The sequence below is a fragment of the Piliocolobus tephrosceles genome, chromosome 1 (assembly GCF_002776525.5).
Source record: "Piliocolobus tephrosceles isolate RC106 chromosome 1, ASM277652v3, whole genome shotgun sequence".
Lineage (NCBI taxonomy): Eukaryota > Metazoa > Chordata > Mammalia > Primates > Cercopithecidae > Piliocolobus > Piliocolobus tephrosceles.
In genome coordinates, this window is record NC_045434.1 from 202060829 (window position 1) to 202082460 (window position 21632).

At 49.0% G+C, this 21632-nt stretch overlaps 1 protein-coding gene across 1 annotated transcript in view; it reads right to left on the bottom strand.

Annotated features, from left to right (window-relative positions):
• CDA (cytidine deaminase) overlaps positions 1-19271 on the bottom strand; it is a 29658-nt gene extending 10387 nt beyond the window's left edge. The window contains exons 1-2 of the mRNA XM_023219774.3: positions 18940-19271; positions 3252-3363 (exon numbers count right to left, since the gene is read on the bottom strand). Of these exons, the coding sequence (XP_023075542.1) occupies positions 3252-3363; positions 18940-19093 (266 nt within the window). The 5' untranslated portion in view covers positions 19094-19271. The remainder of the gene's footprint in view (positions 1-3251; positions 3364-18939) is intronic.
• Between the last annotated feature and the right edge of the window lie 2361 nt (positions 19272-21632).

Below are 21632 nucleotides of genomic sequence, written 5' to 3' on the forward strand. Positions count from 1 at the left end.
CTCACACCTATAATCCCAGCACTTTGGGAGGCCCAGGTGGGCGGATCACTTGAGGCCAGAAGTTCGAGACCAGCTTGGTCAACATGGTGAAACCCCATCTCTACTAAAAATTCAAAAATTAGCCAGGCATGGTGGCAGGCACCTGTAGTCTCAGCTACTCAGGAGGCTGAAGCATGAGAACTGCTTGAACCTGGGAGGCTGAGGTTGCAGTGAGCCGAAATCTTGCCATGGCACTCCAGCCTGGGTGGCACAGCAAAGCTTGTTCTCAAAGAAAAACCAAACCAGGCTCAAGCCTATAATCCCAGCACTTTGGGAGGCCGAGACGGGCGGATCACGAGGTCAGGAGATCGAGACCATCCTGGCTAACACTGTGAAACCCCGCCTCTACTAAAAAATACAAAAACTAGCCAGGTGAGGTGGCGGGCGCCTGTAGTCCCAGCTACTCGGGAGGCTGAGGCAGGAGAATGGTGTAAACCCAGGAGGCGGAGCTTGCAGTGAGCTGAGATCTGGCCACTGCACTCCAGCCCGGGCGACAGAGCGAGACTCTGTCTCAAAAAAAAAAAAAGGCAACTATATAATAGTGTGAATGTATTACATACCCTGTGTCAGGAACTTTATAGAAATTGTTTCATGAGACCCTGTAACAAACCAGTCTCCTCCATTTCACAGATGAGAAGCCAGGCTCAGGGTCTAAGCAGCATGCCTAAGGTCCATAATGCGGCTGGATTTGGAAACAGGTTTCATTGACACTGAAGCCTGGGCTTCTAACTTACTCAACGTTCCTGCCAAGAGAGAGACTCAAGACTGAGTGAGCACTTGCTGGCTGCCTCAGGATGTTTCTTCACTGCTTCACCGCTTCCCCCTTTCTCCCTCTCCCCTGCCCTTCACTCTCTCTTGCCTTTTGCTGGCTATTTACAGTTTTCTGTGGTTTGTGCTCACCTTGATCACACACTGAGGCCATGCTTATCAGACTCGATGGGCTGGAAACCTACTGACTTTGATCATGAGAGCTGGGACCCAGTGGGGCGAGCTCACCTGTCTGAGAGCAGTAAGACACACGGACCTTTCCTGAGTGCGGTCTCCATCCTTAGAGACCTCAGAGGAGTTCTCTCTGAGGCTGCTCAGACCCATCTGATGTTTTTTTTTTTTTTTGAGGCGGAGTCTCACTCTGCCGCCCAGGCTGGAGTGCAGTGGCCGGATCTCAGCTCACTGCAAGCTCCGCCTCCCGGGTTTACGCCATTCTCCTGCCTCAGCCTCCCAAGTAGCTGGGACTACAGGCGCCCGCCACCTCGCCCGGCTAGTTTTTGTATTTTTAGTAGAGACGGGGTTTCACCGTGTTAGCCAGGATAGTCTGGATCTCCTGACGTTGTGATCCACCCGTCTCGGCCTCCCAAAGTGCTGGGCCATCTGATGTTAATGAGGGAGTTGGTACTTCTCATTCATCCTCTAAATCCACAAACACTCTTCAATTTAACAAATCATGAGTGTGATAATGAGTGTATTTTGGGCTCAGGGACACTGATGCAGGCTGAATACCCAGAGTTCAGCAGTTGGGGGCTGGAAAAATGGCAGGTTTTGTGTAAATAACGACATTTGCTAATCATTGCTAGTGACATTTCGTTGTGTTTGAAAGTAGATAATGACCAAGAGAAAAAGCCTCTCATTTGGAAAATTCTAAACAGAGCAAGGCATCATTATCCTTTGGTTGACTTTGGCCTCTTTTTCCCTAGAATATCATTATTTTCTTGGATCAGCTTTGAAATTGAGTTATTTCCCTCCTTTTTTTTTTTTTTTCCATAAAGTGCAATTCACATCCTGATCTCGGCCTATCTGCACAAAATGTTCTCAGCACAGCATCATTTATTCCTCTGGAAGCCTTAAGGCAGCCAGGACACACCTTGGTCACAGGGAAGGCTCTCGAATACTGGGGCCCTTCTCCTTAAGTGCACCTCGGGCTTTACTTACTCAGAAACAAACCTTGAATAAGCTGGGTCACCTCGGGGCCAGACTGAGGCAAAGTTGAGGATCTTATAAAAGGCACGTGGGCTCGCTTCTGTACAGTCCCCACTGACCTTGCACTAAACCCCTGCATTTCCACATTTTAGCCAGAAAGGTGCTGAAAGGTGCTAAAAGGTGTAGCTCTTTTTCTGCATTTTTGCCAAAAAGGTGCCGTAGCTCTGCCACAGGAATTAATTCCACTATGAGTGAAGAGGTAATTCCCTCATAGAATGTGACCTATGCACCCAGATGTTCCTAAAGACCAACAAGCATGCAGCCTCCTTCTGAGTGGGATAAACATTTCCCATGTCATTTTTCTTGCATCAATAACTTGTTAAGAAAACAGTCATATACAATGCAAAGGTGCACACTGGAGAGATTCACCATTAAGTCATTAAATAATGGAGTTCAGTAAAAGGGCTAATTTACATGCTTGGATCCTGAAACCACTGAGTCTAGGGCCAGAGCCAACAAGAATTCAACATGCTCCCATGGAGAGGAAGCCATGCCAACTAGGATATTTATGTTTGGGACATATAGGAGCATTGATTGGGGCTCTTGTTCAGCCAGAACCCGGGCTGGACTCTGATTAGTTTGAACCATAACTAGTGTTTACCTGGCTGATTTTGTATCCTGGTTCTTGAACCTTGAGGCGAGTGTTGCCAAATGAAGGAGTGAGCAATGCTGAGTGGCTCATTCAGGATCCTAGCATCAGCTTGTGGAGAGCAGGGAAACGTGTTCCATCTCCTAGCACAGCATGATACAGTGGAATGAGCCCTGCAGTGAGACTCTGGAACCTGGGTTTTATCCCAGCACTGGCACTAACTCCCAAGAAAGTTGCTCAACTTATCTGGGCCTCAATTTCATCAGCTATAAAATGGGGGTGGTGGCAAGGGAGTCTATAGCAGGTGATTTTTAGGTCCTCCCCACTTTGTGTTTCAAGGCTGCCTTTCTGTTGTATCTTGTAGGAAACGAGTCTGTGTCACTTTGTGTTGCTGGAACAGGGGCATACCGGACCTTGTATGAGTTGCCTTGCTTATTTACCTGCCTTGCAGGCTCACTGAGGGCAGACTCCATTTCTTATTTGTCTCCTTATCCTCAGTACTCATCCCAGGGCCCTATACAGTGCCTGGCACATAGGAAGTCCACAACAAATGTATGACAGATGAATGAATGAATGAATAATATGTGTAAGGAAGATGTTGGCTAAAGAGATGAATGAATATTGTTGCAACCTGGGCTTTCCCACTCACCTGGCGATAGCAATTGCCCTGAAATCCTTGTACCCTTCTGAGATGGCCTTCTGGATAGCGGTCCGTTCAGCACAGATGCCCAGAGGGTAACAGGCATTTTCTATGTTACACCCTGAGAAGAGAGCAGAGTCCAGTGGTAAGTCTGGCAGAAACACTTCCTGCTGCCTATGTTGAGTAAGAGGCTTGCCCCATTCCAAAGCAGGAAGGAACTGGTTACTCCAAACAAGATGGGGAGAAGGAAAGGGCAATTCGACTTGGGGCACCGGTAGACTCTTTGGTCCATGGTAGTGGCCCTTCCCAAGAACCTGGCACTGTCTTAATTTACCCAGTGCCTCCATGATGAAGCACAGCTTGGGAGCAGGGCAGCACAACAGGCAGATTAGGCAGCCGCATCACCCCTGCAGAGGTCAAGGCCAGGGGAGATGCTGAGGCTTACAGAAACAAGTAGAGCCCCCATACCTGCATCTAAGAGCCCCACGGTATGAATGTGTTCCCATCCAATTCATATGTTGAAATCCTAGCCCCCAAGGTGATGGTATTAGGAAGTGGGGCCTTTGGAGGAACGATTAGATAATGAGAACAGAATGAAAGGGACCAAGCGTAGGAATGGGAGTCATGCACTTACAAAACCGGAGAACTGCCTTGCCCCTTCTGCAGCATGAGGACATAGCAAGGAGTCACCGTCTATGAGTAAGCAGGCCCTCACTGAATCTGCCAGTGCCTTGACCTTGGACTTTCTGGTCTCCAGAACTGTGAGCAATACACTTCTGTTATTTACAAGCTACCCAGTCTATGGTATTCTATTATAGCTGCCTGAACGGACTAAGACAGATCCTGATTCCAAGTTTGAGCCTGGACAAAATTTTGGGGGTTAGGTACTGGCTGTCAGAGTTCAGCCAGGGTTCTATTTCAGCTGTGTTGCAAAACAAACTGTCAAAACTAACTAACAAGAAATCAACAAACAAACAAACAAAAAAACCCTGTGCTTTGTGCAAGTTGCCTGTGATTGCACAAGGCTTAAAACAATCCTTGGGCTTCCAATGGGATGTGGGCTTCTAAGATGGCCCAGCCCTCAGTAAGGGAGTCCTTCCTATTGGCTCTCTCAGGGTAGTTCCTGGGGTACGATAAGCCAGGGCTGCTCCCAGGAGACAAGATGTTTGCATCACCAGATTGGCTAGGAAAGTCCCCATATTCAGGGAAGTGAGTCTACAAACAAATGACCATGGAACCTGGGTTTTCCCTTGACCAGCAAGATGTGGTATTTGGTCTGTACCACTGTTTGTAAATTGCCTTTTTCCCTGAGGCAGAGATAGGAATTGTTCTCCAGTATTCATTTCCTATTTCTTCCTTTAAGTAATATAAGTGCCTCCCATTCCAGCATGGCCACTCAGCTAGGGACTGTAATTCCCAGACTCCCTTGCAGCACAGTGTGGTCACATGATGCAGTTCTGGCCAATGGGATGTGGCCCAAAGTGATATGGGAAATTTCTGGTAAGGAGGTTGCTTGCTTATTACTTCCATTCTTTTCTCCTTCCACAGGCTGGAAGGTGGAGGTGATGGAGTGGGACACTTTTGACCTTGTGGCCATGGGAATGGAGGAGCAGCAAGGAGAGAGAAGGAATTTGGAAACCTGGTCAACTCATGGGGCAGAGTTGCCTGTTTGCCTGGGGCCTACTCGGAATTGTTGTGTGAGAGAAAAACAGAATTCTATCATGTTTGCGTCACTGCATCTTGGAATCTGTTTGCTATAGTAATGTAACCTATAGCTAATGCAGACATTTGTGCTGAAGGTGAGATGCAACTTGAACAAAAAAAATCTAAATATGTGACATTGGCTTAGTGGCTGAGCAACGCAAAGGAGAAAACACAGATGAGGAAAGATGGCCGTGGACTTTCCTCGGTCCTCCTAGGTGACTCCTCCTAGTCTGTTATTTGGTAAAGCTCCACCTGCAATTACTGGGAAGGCAGGCCGTTGTACCTACCACTGAAATTTCTCTTCCTGGCAGTGGGAATCAACCCTGTGGCAAAGATGTGATGTGTCATGTGCCCACCCAGCCTGTTGTTTCAGTCACCACAATAGCCAGCATTAAGATGGGGCAGCAGGGATGGGTCAGGCATGGGAGCTAGTTAGGAAAATGTGAGAGTTGGCAGGCTTCAGAACCATGTCCAGAAGGGATCATTGGGTGTGACATTTCTGTATGGAAATAATTGGAAGCAAATAGATCAGCATGTTTCTAACTTTTTGATAGAATTGGATCGCCAAAGAAGCCACAAGTCTGGCCTATAAAAACCCATGATGAGGCTGGGCGCAGTGGCTCACACCTGTAATCCCAGCACATTGGGAGGCCGAGGCAGACGGATCACAAGGTCAGGAGTTTGAGACCAGCCTGGCCAATATGGTGAAACCCTGTCTACTAAAAATACAAAAATTAGCCTGGCATGGTGGCAGGTGCCTGTAGTCCCAGCTACTCAGGAGCCTGAGGCAGGAGAATCTCTTGAACCTGGGAGGCAGAGGTTGCAGTGAGCCAAGATTATGCCACAGCTGCACTCCAGCCTGGGCGACAGAACGAGACTCCATCTCAAAACACAACAACAAAAAAACACCATGATGTGGGTGTGATGATGTGTGTCAGTTTGAACATGCAGATGAGGACACAACTCTAGGGATGGTGGGACACCTAGTCAGAAGGAATCTGATTTCCAGGACAACTTTGCAGGGCAGAGGAAAGCATCTCCTATGCTGTGGACTCCAGCCCACCCCTGGTCTGTTAGATGAGGGAAATAAGCCACCATCTTGTTTGAGTCACTGTATTCTTATTTATTTCGTCAACTTAGCCTCCCCTCCCCTCCCCTTCCCTTCTCTCCCCTCCCTTCCCCTCCCCTCCTCTCCCATCTCCTTTATTTTTGACAGGATCTTACTCTGTTGTCCAGGCTAGTGTGCAGTGGCACGATCATAGCTCACTGTAACCTCAAACTCCTGGGCTCCACTGACTCTCTCATCCTAACCTCCCGAGTAGCTGGGACCACAGGTGTACACCACCACACCTGGCTAATTTTTTGTATTTTTTGTAGAGATGGGGTTACCCAGGCCAGTCTCAAACTCTTGGGCTCAAGTGATCCACCTACCTTGGCCTCTCAAGGTGCTGGGATTATAGGTGTGAGCCACGGTGCCCAGCCTACACCTCCTTTTCTAAGTCCAAGTCTTCATTGTGATTATGTAGTATTTTGTTCCGTGTTGATCACATTTGGGAATTATTTGGTCATTATCTTCTTGTATATTTTTCCTCACATATTTTCTGGTCCCTTCATTATTTACATTGGCATGTTAGGAGTGATTAGTTATTTAGCTCATTGTTCTCAGGATCACAGGCATTCACGTCCAGAGTTGACAGATGTCATTAGACACCACTGGGTGCCACAGCTGCAGGTCCCTTGTCGGGGTGAGGGTGAATGTGGTCACAGTGGTGCATGGGATGGCTATATGGTGTTAGGTGGGGGCTGGTTCGGAGTTCTACTTTGGGGAAGAAAACAGGCGTGTATACTGAGCTCCAAAGGGTAGACTACAGTGAGCATCTACTGTTTTGACAGCTTAGCACCTCTTACTTTTTTTCCCCTGAGGGATGACCCTTACTTTATTCCCCAGCATGTAGTTCAAATGGGAGCTGCCATCTTGTCTCCTATGACCTTGCTATGGGATTAAAGATGAGCAGCTGACTCAAACTGGCCAATCAGAGTTCATCTCGGCATGGGAACTTCAGTTTCTCTCTGAGACGCTGAGTGTGGGCCGCCATGTGTCCATTCATTATGGAAGAGACCAATGAGGGAGGCTGAAATGGACACTCAGAAGAATGGATGAGAGATGACAGCTGGAAAGAAAGGAGTCTGGCCAGTGCCAGTTGCCCCGAGGTCTGACTACACTCCAGCTCTTCCCATGGTTTAGTTACAGGAACCAATACATCCTCTTTTTGTCTAAAATAGTTCATGTGTATTTTTATCATTTGAAACTATACAGAGATCAGTTAATACAGTTGGAATATGGGGCAGGGAACAATCAGGAAGTTGCAACCCTGAGAGCCTTTGTTTATTTAAATGTTAGTTATTATAGCTGAGATAACTGGCCCCTTATTGCTCAGTCTGTCTGCTGAGTCAATGAAAGTTGAATGAATAAATGAATGAGTGTCTCTTGCTCCCCACCTTGTCTCCCCAGCCAGGTTCCTGATCCTCACCTGAAATGACTTTCTTTTTCTTTTCTTTTTCTTTAATTTAATTAATTAATTTATTTATCTGTCTCCCAAGCTGGAGTGTAGTGGCGCGATCTCAGCTCACTGCAATGTCCACCTCCTGGGTTCAAGTGATTCTCATCTCAGCCTCCCTAGTAGCTGGGATTACAGGCGTGCATCACCATGTCTGCCTAATTTTTTAATTTTTAGTGAAGACGGGGTTTCACCATGTTGGCCAGGCTGGTCCTGAACTGCTGGCCTCAAATGATCCGCCCAGCTCGGCCTCCCAAAATGCTGGGATTACAGGTGTGAACCATGATGCCCAGCCCCTGAAAATGACTTTCTTTAAACACCACTCTCACCTACTGTATCTGCTCACCACTCCCACCTTCACTGACATCCCTACACTTGGTTTCTGCCTCTCTCCCAGATTACAGTCCCTGCCAGCCTCACTCCAAGTCTAGTGACTCTCCCAGTCCCACCCTTACAGCTTCCCTGCCCCATCCCTGACTAAAGTCTAACACTTTTCCCATCAAAAGTGATGTATGCAGATCTTGGGTTTGGCTGATGTGCCATTAAAGCACATTTCCATACTTGCAGAAGACCCAGTCTCTCAGGACAGTCACATGTGTCTGCATTGGAAGTTCAGAAAGGCCTCAGCGAGAGAAATCTTCCTTTACTGTGTGTAAAACATGTCAATAGGCCAGTTAATGACAGAGAAAGATGGTTGTGGCAGGGGGCACACTCACACGCCCCACTACTCAAACAGTGCCCTGTAGAAAGAGGTTCTATTAGGTTTCATTCTGCCCCGGGACTCTTTGCCCTACTGGCTCTGAGAGCTGGGGAAAGGGACTGAACCTCTTTGAGACTCACTGGCTCATTTGTAAAATGCTAATGATAGAATCTCTGTTACAGACCTCTTGTGAGAATAAATTGAGATCACTCATGTAAAGCACTTAACACAAAGCCTGGCACAGAGGAAATGGTCAGCAGCTTTTAGCTGCTGCTGTTATCAATTGCGTAAAAATAAAGGCTTTGGTGACGGTAGGGCTATGTGACCCTCTGCGCCTTCTCGACAAGGTATGCCAGTGGTCCAGTCCCTGTCTTTCAGGCACTTTGAAATCTTTTATTCTTATTTTATTTTATTTTATTTTTGAGATGGAGTCTTGCTCTGTCACCCAGGCTGGAGTGCCGTGGCACAATCTTGGCTCACTGCAACCTCCTCCTCCCAGGTTCAAGTGATTCTCCTGCCTCAGCCTCCCGAGTAGCTAGGACTATAGGAGTGTGCCACCACACCTGGCTAATTTTTGTATTTTTGGTAGAGATGGGGTTTCACCATATTGGTTAGGTTGGTCTCGAACTCCTGACCTTGTGAACCACCCACCTCAGTCTCCCAAAGTGCTGGGATTACAGGCGTGAGCCACTGTGCCTGGCCTGAAATCCTTTCTATGACTACAAGGTCATACGTGATCTGGTGCCAAGGTCGTATGTGATCTGGTACCGAGGTCATAAGTGATCTGGTGCTACCTCTTGGCCCTCATCTCCTTTTGTTCTCTACACCTGCTGTCCTTCCAGGTGCTCCCCCAGGGTACCAAGTATGCTGCTGCTGCCACAGGGTCTTTGCACTGGTTGTTCCTACTGCCTGGAACTCTCTTTCCCTTTTGTGCACTATTCACCCTACTCAGGGCTCTGCTCACATGTCACTTTCTCAGAGACGCTTTCTCCGATCACCTATCTAAAATGGCTTCACCACTGCCTCCAACCCTCTCTATCCATTTCTCCTGCTTTAATTTTCTTCATAGCACTTAAGACTCTCCTGAAATGAATGTCTTCATTATCTAATTCCTCCTATTATATTACAAACTTTCCGAGGGCAGAGATTTTTGTCTCTAGCATGCTTTGTGGTATGTCCTGGGCCTGGAACAGTGAAGCCAGGGGGCTCTCAGTTTTCCTTATGGATTAAATGTTTGTGTTTCCCTAAAATTCTTCTGTTGAAGCCCTAACCCTCGATGTGATACTATTAGGAGGTGGGGCATTTGGGAGATAACCAGGTTTAGATGAGGTGGTGAGGGGGCAGCCCCCATGATAGGATTAGTGCTATTATAAGAAGAGGAAGAGACTCTTGAACTCTCTCACTCCATCATGTCAGGGCATAGTGAGAAAATGGCCAAGTTGGAAAGAGGGCCCTCGCCAAGAACTGAATCTTGGACTTCCCGGCCTCCAGAACCGTGAGAAGTAAATGTCTGCTGTTTAAATCCCTACTCTGTGGTATTTTGTTATAGCAGCCTGTTTTAGTCTGTTTTGTGCTGCTGTAATGTAATATCCCAGACTGGGTAATTTATAAAGGACAGAAATGTATTTGTCATGATGCTGAAGGCTTGGGAGTCCAAGGTCAAGCTGCTGGCAGGTTGGTGTCTAGTGAGGAGCTAGTCTCTGCTTCCAAGATGGCGCCTTGAACATTGCATCCTCCGGAGGGGAGGAGCACTATTCCTCATGTGGCAGGAGGGTGAAAGAGAGAGAAGCTACCCTGTAAACCCTTTTTATAGCGGTATTAATCCATTCACGGGGGCAGAGCCTTCATGATCTAAATACCTCTTATCAGGCCCCACCTCCCAACACTGTGGCATTGGCAATTAAACATAGTGAGACCCTGTCTCGAAAAATGTATATAAATAAATAAATTTGAAAAGAGAAGCCCTCCAAAGTATGCTTATGCATTTTGGACAGGCAAACCTTCAAACCACAGCATGGTCTGAGCTGAGATGGCTAACCATTATTGAAAGAGTGGAATTTTCCACTTCAGTGCCAGCTGCTTAAGATGCAGAGGAATAACTGTATTTGGAGCCTCTAACAAATTCACGTAATTTCCTTGAATTTTCTAGCTTAAAAACAAAAAAAAAAAAAAAAAAAAGGAAGGAAGACTTTGTCCACGTACTGCATCCTGAAATGCTGCGCAATTTTATTTTGCTTCTCTAAGCCCAGAAAGCCGGCGTCATCTGACCAGGCAAACCAATTCTGCTTCTGCTATTGCCTTTGCTTACTTCAAAACACACATGAGAGAGATTGGGATGGTGCTAAGTTAGAAATCCATGATGATAAGATTGGACGAAATAACACTACGATCATAGTGCCAGTATTACTAATTGCTTTCTTTTACTGGGTACTCACCTACCAGGCACTCTGTGGAGCGCTTTACCTGCATAATGTCAGTCAACCCTTTTAACTGTGGGGTAAGGTAAATACTATTAGAACACCATTTTACAGAAGGTAAAAGTGGAGGCTGGTGGCAGGAGGCCAAAACAAGTATCCTGGTCTGCGAGATATGATGGACTCTTCTTATTCTCTATGGCCTTGCAGGAAGGGAGGCCATGTTTTGAGGTGGTTTGGTGCTTAAGGCAGGGCTGGGGTCAGATGTTATTAAGGCATCAGCAAGACTGGGTGTGGTGGCTCACGCCTGTAATCCCAGTACTTTTGGGGGCTGAGGTGGGTGGATCGTTTGAGTCCAGGAGTTCGAGACTAGCCTGGGCAATATGTCAAAACCCCGTCTCTACAAAAAATTTTAAAAATTAGCTAGGCATGGTGGTGCACACCTGTGATCCCAGCTACTTGGGAGGATAAGGTGGGAGGATCGCCTGAGCCGGGGAGGTCGAGGCTGCAGTGAGCTGAGATTGTGCCACTGAACTCCAGACTGGGCAACAGAGCGAGACCCTGTCTCAACAAAACAAAACAAAACATCAACAAGGAAAGAAGCTCACAATGAGGCAATTTGGGCCCAGCCACCCAGAGAAAACAAAAATGCCAGAGAGCACTACACCCGCTCTCTTTTCTGAGGGATCTTGAACAACACTCTCTTTAATCTGAGGGATTAAAGCAGTATTTCTCACACTCAAGCAAGTGGGCATCAGAATGTTCTGGAGGGCTTCTCTTTTTAAATTTATTTATTTACATATTTTTTAGAGACAGGGTCTTGTTATGTTGCCCAGCTGGAATTTGAACCCTGGACTCAAGCAATCCTCCTGCCTTAGCCTCCTGAGTAGAGGGCTTCTTAAAACACACTTCTAAGCCTTTTTCCTGGAGTTTCTGATTCAATAGGTCTGGGCTGGGTTGGAGCTCAAAAATTTGAAATTTTCACAAGTTCCCAGGAGCTGCTGAGGCTGCAGGTCTGGGACCATGTTTGAGAATCACATGAGGGGCCGGGCGTGGTGGCTCACGCCTGTAATCCCAGCACTTTGGGAGGCCGAGGCGGGCGTATCATGAGGTCAGGAGTTCGAGATCGGCCTGACCAACATGATGAAACCCCGTTTCTACTAAAAGTACAAAACTTAGTCGGGCGTGGTGACATGCGCTTGTAGTCCCAGCTACTTAGGAGGCTGAGGCAGGAGAATCGCTTGAACAAGGGAGGCGGAAGTTGCAGTGAGCCGAGATCGTGCCACTGCACTCCAGCCTGGGTGACAGAGTGAGACTCCATCTCAAAAAAAAAAAAAAAAAGGAGAATCACATGAGGAATGTTCTGTCCATATACTTGAAGAAATACGATACTCTCTCCATGTTCCTAACCTCCTCCCACTGCAAATGCACCATTTCTGGTATTAATTATGTTTTAACTCATCTATAGAGTCGACGGACTGTAGTAAAGTTAGCCTTTGTAATGAGCCACTTTTTTGTTTTTTTGAGATGGAGTTTCACTCTTGTTACCCAGGCTGGAGTGCAATGGTGCGATCTCGGCTTGCTGCAACCTCCGCCTCGTGGGTTCAAGTGATTCTCCTGCCTCAGCCTCCTGAACAGCTGGGATTACAGGCGCCCACCACGCCTGGCAAATTTTTGTATTTTTAATAGAGATGGGGTTTCATCATATTGGCCAGGCTGGTCTTGAACTCCTGACCTCAGGGGATCCACCCGCCTCAGCCTCCCAAAGTGCTGAGTGAGATTACAGGTATGAGCCACCATGCCTGGCCTTTTTTTTTTTTTTGAGGGAGAGTCTTGCTCTGTTGCCCGGGCTGGGCTGGAGTGCAGTGGCATGATCACAACTCACTGCGACCTCCACCACCGGGGCTCAAGCCATCCTTCTGCCTCAGCCTCCAGAGTAGCTGGGACTCTAGGTGTATGTCACCACACCTGGCTAATTTCTGTATTTTTTGTAGAGATGGGGTTTCACCCTGTTGCCCAGGCTGGTCACAAAATGAGCCACTTTTGAGTGACAGTGGAGAGGACTAACTGAAGCTCCTTGGCAGGGGGAAACAGCAGGAAACAGGGCGTGAGTGGAGCTGGGCTGTAAGCTGCAGACCCAGGTTAGAGAAGCTTGCTCTTACCTAGACCGGAGGTGCTGTGGTGTTGGGGGGATGGGGCCTGGGGTCCATCAGCTGCTGAAGAGAGGGGCTGGTGTCAGGCACCAAGAAATGCTTCTAGGAAAATGCATCCAGGCAGAGGAAGGGAGCCCAGGGACAGAATCAGAAGAGCAGGGGCTGGTTTGAGGGAAAATGGAAGACTCAGATTTAAGAGTTAAGCCAAGGTAAGCTGGATTCAGTGGTTAATTAACCAAGACATCCTCAAGTGTCTTCTAAAATGTGGTGTGTTTTTCTCAGAATTCACCCCAGCTGGTCCAGTAAAGTGGCTTTTTCCCTAAATGGCAGACAGAGAGGGAAGGAGGAGGAAAGAGGGAGCGAGACCACTGTCCCAAGGTCATGAGCTGAAGAAGATAAACCCTCCCATCCCTTGGGTTGTGCCAGCAGAGTTGGCAGAAACTACAGCCAAGAAGTCTCGTGTCGGCACCATCCTGGGACCCTTTCTGGCCCTCTTGTGGTCTCATCACCAGGTGCCTACTCCCCATGAACCCAGGGACACCCCGCGCAGTGCCCGTAGGGTTATAGGTGCTCCTTCTCTTCCCTGCCCATCACCCACCAGGCGCTGCACAAACACTGGCTTAGCCTCCGCCATGTGCAAGGCCCAGAGTTGACTCTGTTTCCCCGGCCCATTTTCTTTGCTTTCTTTTCTTTTTCTTTTTTTTTGAGATGGCGTCTCGCTCTGTCACCCAGGCTGGAGTGTAGTGGTGTGATCTCAGCTCACTGCAACCTCCACCTCCTAGGTTCAAGCGATTCTCCTGCTTCAGCCTCCTGAGTAACTAGAATTACAGGTACCCGCCACCATGCCTGGCTAATTTTTTTGTATTTTTAGTAGAGACGGGGTTTCACCATGTTGGCCAGGCTGGTCTCGAACTCCTGACCTCAGGTGATCCGCCCAGCTTGGCCTCCCAAAGCCCTGGGATTACAGACATGAGCCACCGTGCCTGGCCCGTTTTCTTTGCTTTCTCAATCCTCCTTCTGTGCCATCTCCACTCTCCTCTTTGTGTCCTCTTTGTGCAGCTCTTTCCTCACCGGTGAGCTCCTCTTTCTGTACCTCTCCCTCCGCTCTCCCCACAAGCAGTCACGAATGTCACCAGCCCGAGGTGCATCATGAAAACCTAATCACCATCCCAGGTGGCCCATCTGTGAGGGTCACAAGGTCCTGGCCAGGGTTGGGAGTAACAGAGAGAAAATGATGATTATTATGAAGTCATGATAGCAAGACTGTCTTTGCAGCCAGGCCTGCTCTTGAATTGGGTGAGACACCAGCTGCCTTGGAGGGGGAAGCCTTCACCGGTGCTGGTCTTGTGTTCAGCTGGAGGAAGTCACAGACCTGGGCAGACCTGTTCTGCCATAAGCTGTAAACTCACAGTGTCTAAATTCAGCTGTGCCGTTTCTGCCTCCTGATCAGTTCTGTTTCACCCCATGATGCCACACCAGGCTTCCTCTGGGTGTCCAGATGCCCCCTGCTCCAAGCCCCAACTTACAGCATCCACCTCCTATTCTGCACCTGACCTCACTTCCTACTTCAGTAAGGAGATCCAGGGATTCTGATAAACACCTTCCATTTGTCCCCCTTCCTTTTCAGCACAAATCTCTCTGCTCCCTTCCCTATCCCCACCCTGCAGCAAGGGGTGGCAGAAAGAGCACGAATCAGATAAAACAGCCTCAGGTATCCCCAGGCTTTGATAAAATGTGAGTGCATTGGTTATTGGTTTGGTCTGCTCAGCTCTCCCCACCCCTTCTGGTGGTAACAGACCCACCCACTCCCCACTGAGGAGATATTTTGAGTTCGCTGGCCAATCACACTACATGACCACAGTGATTGGCCCAGGGATGTGCCTGCAATTGGAGATGGACCAATTGGACTTCCTTTTTGGAATTTTTCCATGTAGAATTGGTGGGGAAGGGTTCCGTCCTCTTTGGTTTTGAGGCTGTATGAATGATAAACAGGCCAGGTGCAGTGGCTCATGCCTGTAATCCCAGTACTTTGGGAGGTCAAGGTGGGAGGATCATTTGAGGCCAGGAGTTCGAGACCAACCTGGGCAATGTAGCAAGACCTCATCTCCATAAAAATAAAAAAATTAGCTGGGCATGGTGGTACATACCTGTAGTCCCAGCTACTTGGGAGGCTAAGACAGGAGGATCGCTTGAACTCAGGGGTTTGAGACTGCAGTGAGCTAGGCTTGTGCCACTGCACTTCCAGTCTGGGCGGCAGAGAGAGACCCTGCCTCTAAAACAAAATCAAAAACAAAAGAATGGAAACCAGAGACTGCTTGCACTCATGTACCCTGATGCCCAGAAAAAGCCCACCTGCAGGACAAGAGAAAGAGACCAGCCCCCAGAAGGATAAAGAAGGACATGGTGATGTCTGTGTTCCTGGGTCCAGCTGCTCTGAGACAAGTGCTACCCTTGCCCACTCTGGTTCTGGTTGCTTTCTGACATTGACCATAGGAAGTACTCTGCTTAATGCATGTGAAACTCATTGTCCCCCATCATGAGTTGGCTGTGAGATTACAGAAGGTCATCTAAATGAAGTCCTTAGTGAGCTCACTCCATTGTAGCTTCAAATACTGCTGCTGGTCCCTGCCCAGCACATCCCCAGCACACAGTCCAGCCATGCCTTCAGTGCCTCACCTCAGTCAGTGCCTCATCATTCACCTGGGCCACCTGGCTGGAAATCCTAAAGCCATGTGCCTTTACTTTATTTAGTATTTTATTTTTTATTTTTTGAGACACGGTCTCATTCTGTCGCCCAGCTGATATGCAGTGGTGTGATTACAGCTCACTGCAGCCTCGAACTCCTGGGGCTCAAGTGATCCCTCCACCTCAGTTTCCCAAAGTATCTGGGACCACAGGTGCACGCCACCACATCCAGCTCATTTTTGTACTTTTTGTAGACATGAAGTCTTACCATGTTGTTTAGGCTGGTCTCGAACTCCTGGACTCAAGGGATCCTCCAGCCTCGTCCTCCCAAAGGATTGGGATTACTGGTGTGAGCCACTGCACCCAGCCTTTATTTGTAACACTGCCCATGCCAGGCCTGGTCCATGTGTCCCACACAACATCTCTCGGATCATTCCTTTCTCTTCATTCTACCTGTCCCACTCCTAGTAAAAGCCTTTCATTCATGTGTTTGACAAACCTTACAGAGTCCCAGTGATAGGCCAGGAAATGTGCTGACACTGCGGACAGGTCAGTGAGCAGAGCAGATACTGTCCCCTGACACTGTTCCTCTGTCCCTGTCCTTGTTGAGCACCTGTCACACTAAATGTCATCACACACCACTTTTATGTTACTCTTCTTCTTAATAACATTCCCTGGCTCTCTACTTCCTACCTCTTCAAATCTTAGTGTCTCTGTTTGGCCTCCAAAAGTCCTCCACAATCTGCCTCCAGATAATAAGAATAATGATAGCATTGATAGTGGTAGCAGAAGCAGCTATCATTTGTGACATTCTTCTTACGAGGCAGAAAATGTGCTGAATGTTTTATAGGCATTTACTCATTTAAAGCCTCACAACCAGGGGTGAAATTTAACATATTCAGCACAGGCACCAACCGATCAGAGTCGATGCTGCCTGCCATGCCGTGCCGTGCCAGGCATACCAGCTGAATCTGGTTCTGTTCACAGTCATCCTGAAAGGTGGGTTTTATGATCCCTGGCTTAAAATGTGTGAGCTGGCTGGGCGCAGTGGCTCACACCTGTAATCTCAGCACTTTGGAATCACCTCAGAGTTCAAGATCAGATTAGCCAACATGACAAAACCTCATCTCTGCTAGGAATACAAAAATTAGCCGATGTGTAGTGGATGCCTGTAATCCCAGCTACTATGAGACTGAGGCAGTAGAATCGCTTGAACCTGGGTGGCGGAGATTGCAGTGAGCTGAGATTGCGCCACTGCAATCCAGCCTGGGCGACAGAGTAAGACTCCGACTCAAAAAAAAAAGATAAATAAATAAAATGTGTGAGCTGACACTCAGAAGGGTGAAGGGTCTCACCCAGAGTCACACAGTTGATAAACACCAGCCTTCCAACCCAGGACCTTCTGACTCCAAAGCCTCCATTTCACTCTCTAAATCCCCCTCACACAACCCTTTCTCTGGTGACACCAGGTCTTTCCCCGCAACGCACATGGGCCACAGTCCTGTTTATCTCCTCCATTCATTCCTTCCACAACCATTGGATGAGGCTTCCACCTTCAGTCATCACCTGTGCAAGATGAGGGGACTGCCATGGGGGCAGGGACTATGTCATCCCTGTTCACTGTGATATCCCCAGCACCTGGCACCTTACCTGGCACAGAGCTGATCTTCAGCAAATATGTGTTGAATGATCAGTATGATGGTGACAAAGGCATGGACTTCGCTGGAAGTAGCTCCCAGGTGTCACTTATGAGTCAAAGTGTGCCTCCTTTATTGTGGGTTTTAAAACAAGAAAGAACCAGAGCATTCTGGCATGGGGGCCCCCTGGCTCTGGAGGCATGATGAGGCTGTCTGACCTCTTGCTGTTCCAAGCAGAACACCAGTCCCAGAGCTGGAAAGCATGGATGGCAGGCAGCCACGCTGACCCCACAGGCCAGGAAATGCCATGGCCCAACATGCTGAGCCCCTATCACCACCACCTGCCCTGCCATCCCTCTTCCTTCTGCTTTTCCAAACGTACTCATCTCATTCATTCATCCAGTCGGTCGCTCAACAGTTATTGAGTGCCTGTTCTGGGCCAGGCAGGTGCTAGGTCACAGCACGAGAAAGTCAATGGTACAAAGATTCAAGACACAGCCCCTGCCCTCTGCAGCACAAAGTCCCAAGGGAGAGGCAGATTCGTAAGTGGACAGTGATAAGCATGGCAGGAGGGGTCAGTGCGGGTGCAGGGGGATTGTAGGAGGGCCCTTTCTGTGCCATTTGGAAAGGATGTGGAGGTTTTTGTAAGAATCAAGGGCTGATTCCACATTCAAGACTCTGTAATGTTGCGAGTTGCAATGGTGTTTGCAGTGGTGGTTAATGTTTGTTGTTTGTGGTGGTGGTTAATGTTTAATATTCATCTCAGCCACCAAAACAGGTCTGAATTTCAACACAGTACTCAGGGATCCTTCACTCCCCACAGAGCAACAGCTTTTGGAATCAGGGGAACTCTGGGTTCCAGTCCCAGCTCTGCGATTTTGAGCACTGAAACTTTCCGAACCTGTTTCCTTCTCTGCCTTTCAGGGTTGCAGGGGTTAAATGGATAGCATTAATCACCTTCCTTTCACAGGCTGTTAGCACTCAATCAAACCTGCTTCTCCCGCTCAAAGATGTTTAAGACCCAGGCAAGTCACAGAACCTCAACAGAAAAGGAGTAACATCAAGGGGCACCTCCACATCGTGTTCCCCACTGCCCTGAAGGAGAACGCCTCTAAGCTTAGCAAAAACAAGTTTGAATTTTTGTTCACATGAACTTTTCTATAAAAGCAATACATCAAAGAAAAAAGTTTAGGAACAGATTAGAGCAGACTCAGATGGGCTCAGTTTCCCTTACCCGCCCCCGCCCCGAAGGGCGCTGCTCACTGCTGGACTCAGAAACCCCAGCTGGCTTTTCACCTCCAAGATTCTCCAAGGACCACACCCGACAAACACGTCACCAACCTGGCCGGCACAGAGCACAGTGGGTGGAAGGAAGAGAGCAGGGCTTTGGGGAACCTCCCGCCCAGGGTTTCACCACCAGCGCCCCACATGACCTTGGGCAAGTCATGTCACTTCTCAGGACCTCGGTAGTTTCATCTAAAGACGAGCATTAACACCTAGGTCCAAGGTGCCAGACACATCGGAGGCTGGGAAAACACGAACGCTCTCCCCGCCAGCACCCCAGGACTGTTGATGTTTTTGATTTATGGCCTCCCCTTCCTGCCTCCTTTCCAACTTCCTTCCTCATTCCAGTCCTCCAAGCATTGACAGCCCATGGATTTAAGCCACATTTGAGCGCGGTCTGGGGCAGTCGGCAGGGTAGGAACATTCCAGCGTAGGCTGGGGGAAAAATGGACAGAGTCGCGCTCTCGCCACTGCCTGTGCCTCTGCGCCTCTTCCTGTACATCCTCCTTTGACCCGCCACCCAGGCTGCTGGGCTGGGGGACCCTGGGGTGCCCGCCTTTACCTTTGAAGATTCTCCCCTCCTGGGTGAGGAGGGCGGCCCCCACGGGAAAGTGACTGTAGGGGCAGTAGGCTGACTTCTTGGCCTCCTGGGAGCAAACCAGCAGCTGCTGGACACACTCGGGCTTCAGGGTGCAGGCGGGAGGCTTCTGGGCCATGTTGGTACCCTAGGCAGGCAGCAGAGTTGTGGAAACAGGACCTCTGGCCAGCCTGGGCTGGGGCCCCAGACACGATTGCAGCTCCTCCCCCCGGGGTGTGTCTCTGCAACCAGATGGCAGGCTGTTAGGTACGCGGCTTTCAGGATGCAGAGTCTAGGAGAGGAGCCTCCCATGGTTTGGACTCAGCAGGTGTGGTGTAAGACGGTGCCTGCTGCCTGCGTGTGCTTCACACGTTCCCTTGGGAACCACTCTCACTATCGGACACGCTGAGGGGTGGGTCAGAAGGTGGTGCCACGCTACTAGAAGGGGAAGCTACTGGTTGGGTCAGTGTGGGATCTCAGAGGTCCAAGCTCCAAGGGCTGACAGCCCTTGGTTTGTTAAATCACTTTTTCTCTCCTCCACTGAGGGAGGGACTGAGGCTGAAAGGGCAGGGCTGGGGCAGCCAGTGTGGCATCCCCGAGACAGGAGGCATGAACAAGCTGCAGTATTACTGAGAGCTTCTTTATTTTCACCCATTGTCCTTCCAACTTCTCTTTGCCCCAGCCCAGAATTAAAAAGTATCTCAGCTGCTGGGTGCAGTGGCTCACTTTGGGAGGCTGAGGCAGGAGGATTGCTTGAGCCCAGAAGTTTGAGAACAGTCTTGGCAATATGGCAAAACCCTGTCTCTACAAAAAATACAAAAATTAACTGGGCATGGTGGCATGTGCCTGTAGTCCTAGCTGCTTGGGAAGCTGAGGTGGGAGGATGGCTTGAACCTAGGAGGCAAAGGCTGCAGTGAGCTCAGATTGCACCACTGCATTTCAGCCTGGGTGACAGAGAGTCAGATCCTGTCTCAAAAAAATATATATATATCTCTCAATTGGAGAGTGGAGGGAACCATTGAGATTATTTACTTGGGCCCCCTCACTGTTTTGTTGCAAAATAGATATTGGCATTGGTGGTAAAGAAATGTGTTTGCATCCTGGTTCTACTACTTTCCATGTGTACAAGCTTTGCAGGTCACTTGACCTCCCTGAGCCACAGTTTCCTCATGTCAACAGCAGGGATAGTAATAATCCCTATTCTAGATCCTGAGACTATAGAAGAGCTCCAGCTTTGGAATTTAGTAAACCATGGTTTGAATTCCATTCCTGCCATTTATTAGCCATATGACATTGGGAGAGTCACACACAGTCTCCCTAAGCCTCGGTGTCCTCATCTGCAAAATGGGCGCACTAACGTGATTTCACTTCCAGAGTTGTCATGAGGATTGAATGAGATAATGCGTGTGCAATGGGTGTGGCTGGAGAGTCTGGTGACATCATGATGTGAACACCCTTTATGACTCCACACAAACTGGGTTATTGTCATTTAGTGACTCAGCCAAGATCACATGCGGTAGAACTCCAGCTTGAGTGGCCAAAGACATCCAACTGTTTCCATACCCCTGCCTAGCAGGAGAGTTTGGATGGGGAATGGGGAAGGGGAAGGGGCAGGAGGAAAGGCAGGGGAAAGGAGGAGAAAACAAGGCAGCATCTCGTGTCCTGCATGCTGGCATATCTGTGTCCCAGACTTGGAGCTCTCAGCCGTATGTGGACACCGCAAACACCCAGGTGGGCCGCTGAAGAGTTGGGTAAAGTTTGCTTCCTTTCCTCCTCGCCTCCCCTCCCTTCAGATCCCCTCCCTTCCCACTGCATCCAGCCTCAGAGATGCAGCCTATTCCCTCCTGCTGGGGCTGGGGGCCCCTCCACCCATGCACTTTTCTCCTGTCGCTATACCTTTGGCATCTAGAGCAGTTTCCTGGATCTCAGACGGCCAAGGATGTCTCAGGACACCGTGTGCCCACTCGACGTGGGAATAATTCTAAGGCTTTTTGGGGTTAAGTATAATTACAACTGCGAAAAGAGTTGTAGTGCCCTGCTGGCCTGACAGGCCTGTCAGAGACCTCAATAAGTTGTCCCATTTCTGTCCCCTGCCCTGTCTCAGTTTACCCCACCCAGCCCTGCCCAGGCCTGGGACCGGACTTCAGGACTCCTTGACTTCACAGTGCTAGGAGAACCTAGATGACCTCCCGAGCTAATTATAGCCCTTGGTACCTTCAAAGCTCTTTACCTGCACGTGGTCATACGTGAGGGCAGCGCTCATTCCAAACCCAGCTATATGGAGCGTGGGTGCCAGTGGTGGCTCTAGAATTCCTTTTTCTTTTTTGAGACAGAGTCTCACTCTGTTCCCTAGGCTGGAGTAGAGTGGGACGATCTCAGCTCACTTCAACCTCTGCCTCCTGGGTTCAAGCAGTTCTTGTGCCTCAGCCTCCCAAGTAGCTGGGATTATAGGTGTGTGCCACCATGCCCAGGTAATTTTTTGTAGTTTTACTAGAGATGGGGTTTTGCTATGTTGGCCAGGCTGGGCTCAAACTCCTGGCCTTATGTGATCTGCCCACTTCAGCCTTCCAAAGTCCTGGGATAACAGGTGTGAGCCACTGTGTCTGGCCTAGAATTCCTAATGGAAGGGGCTTGGGGTGGTCATCTGGTTGGAGGGAGAAAGTGGGCTTGGAAACTTG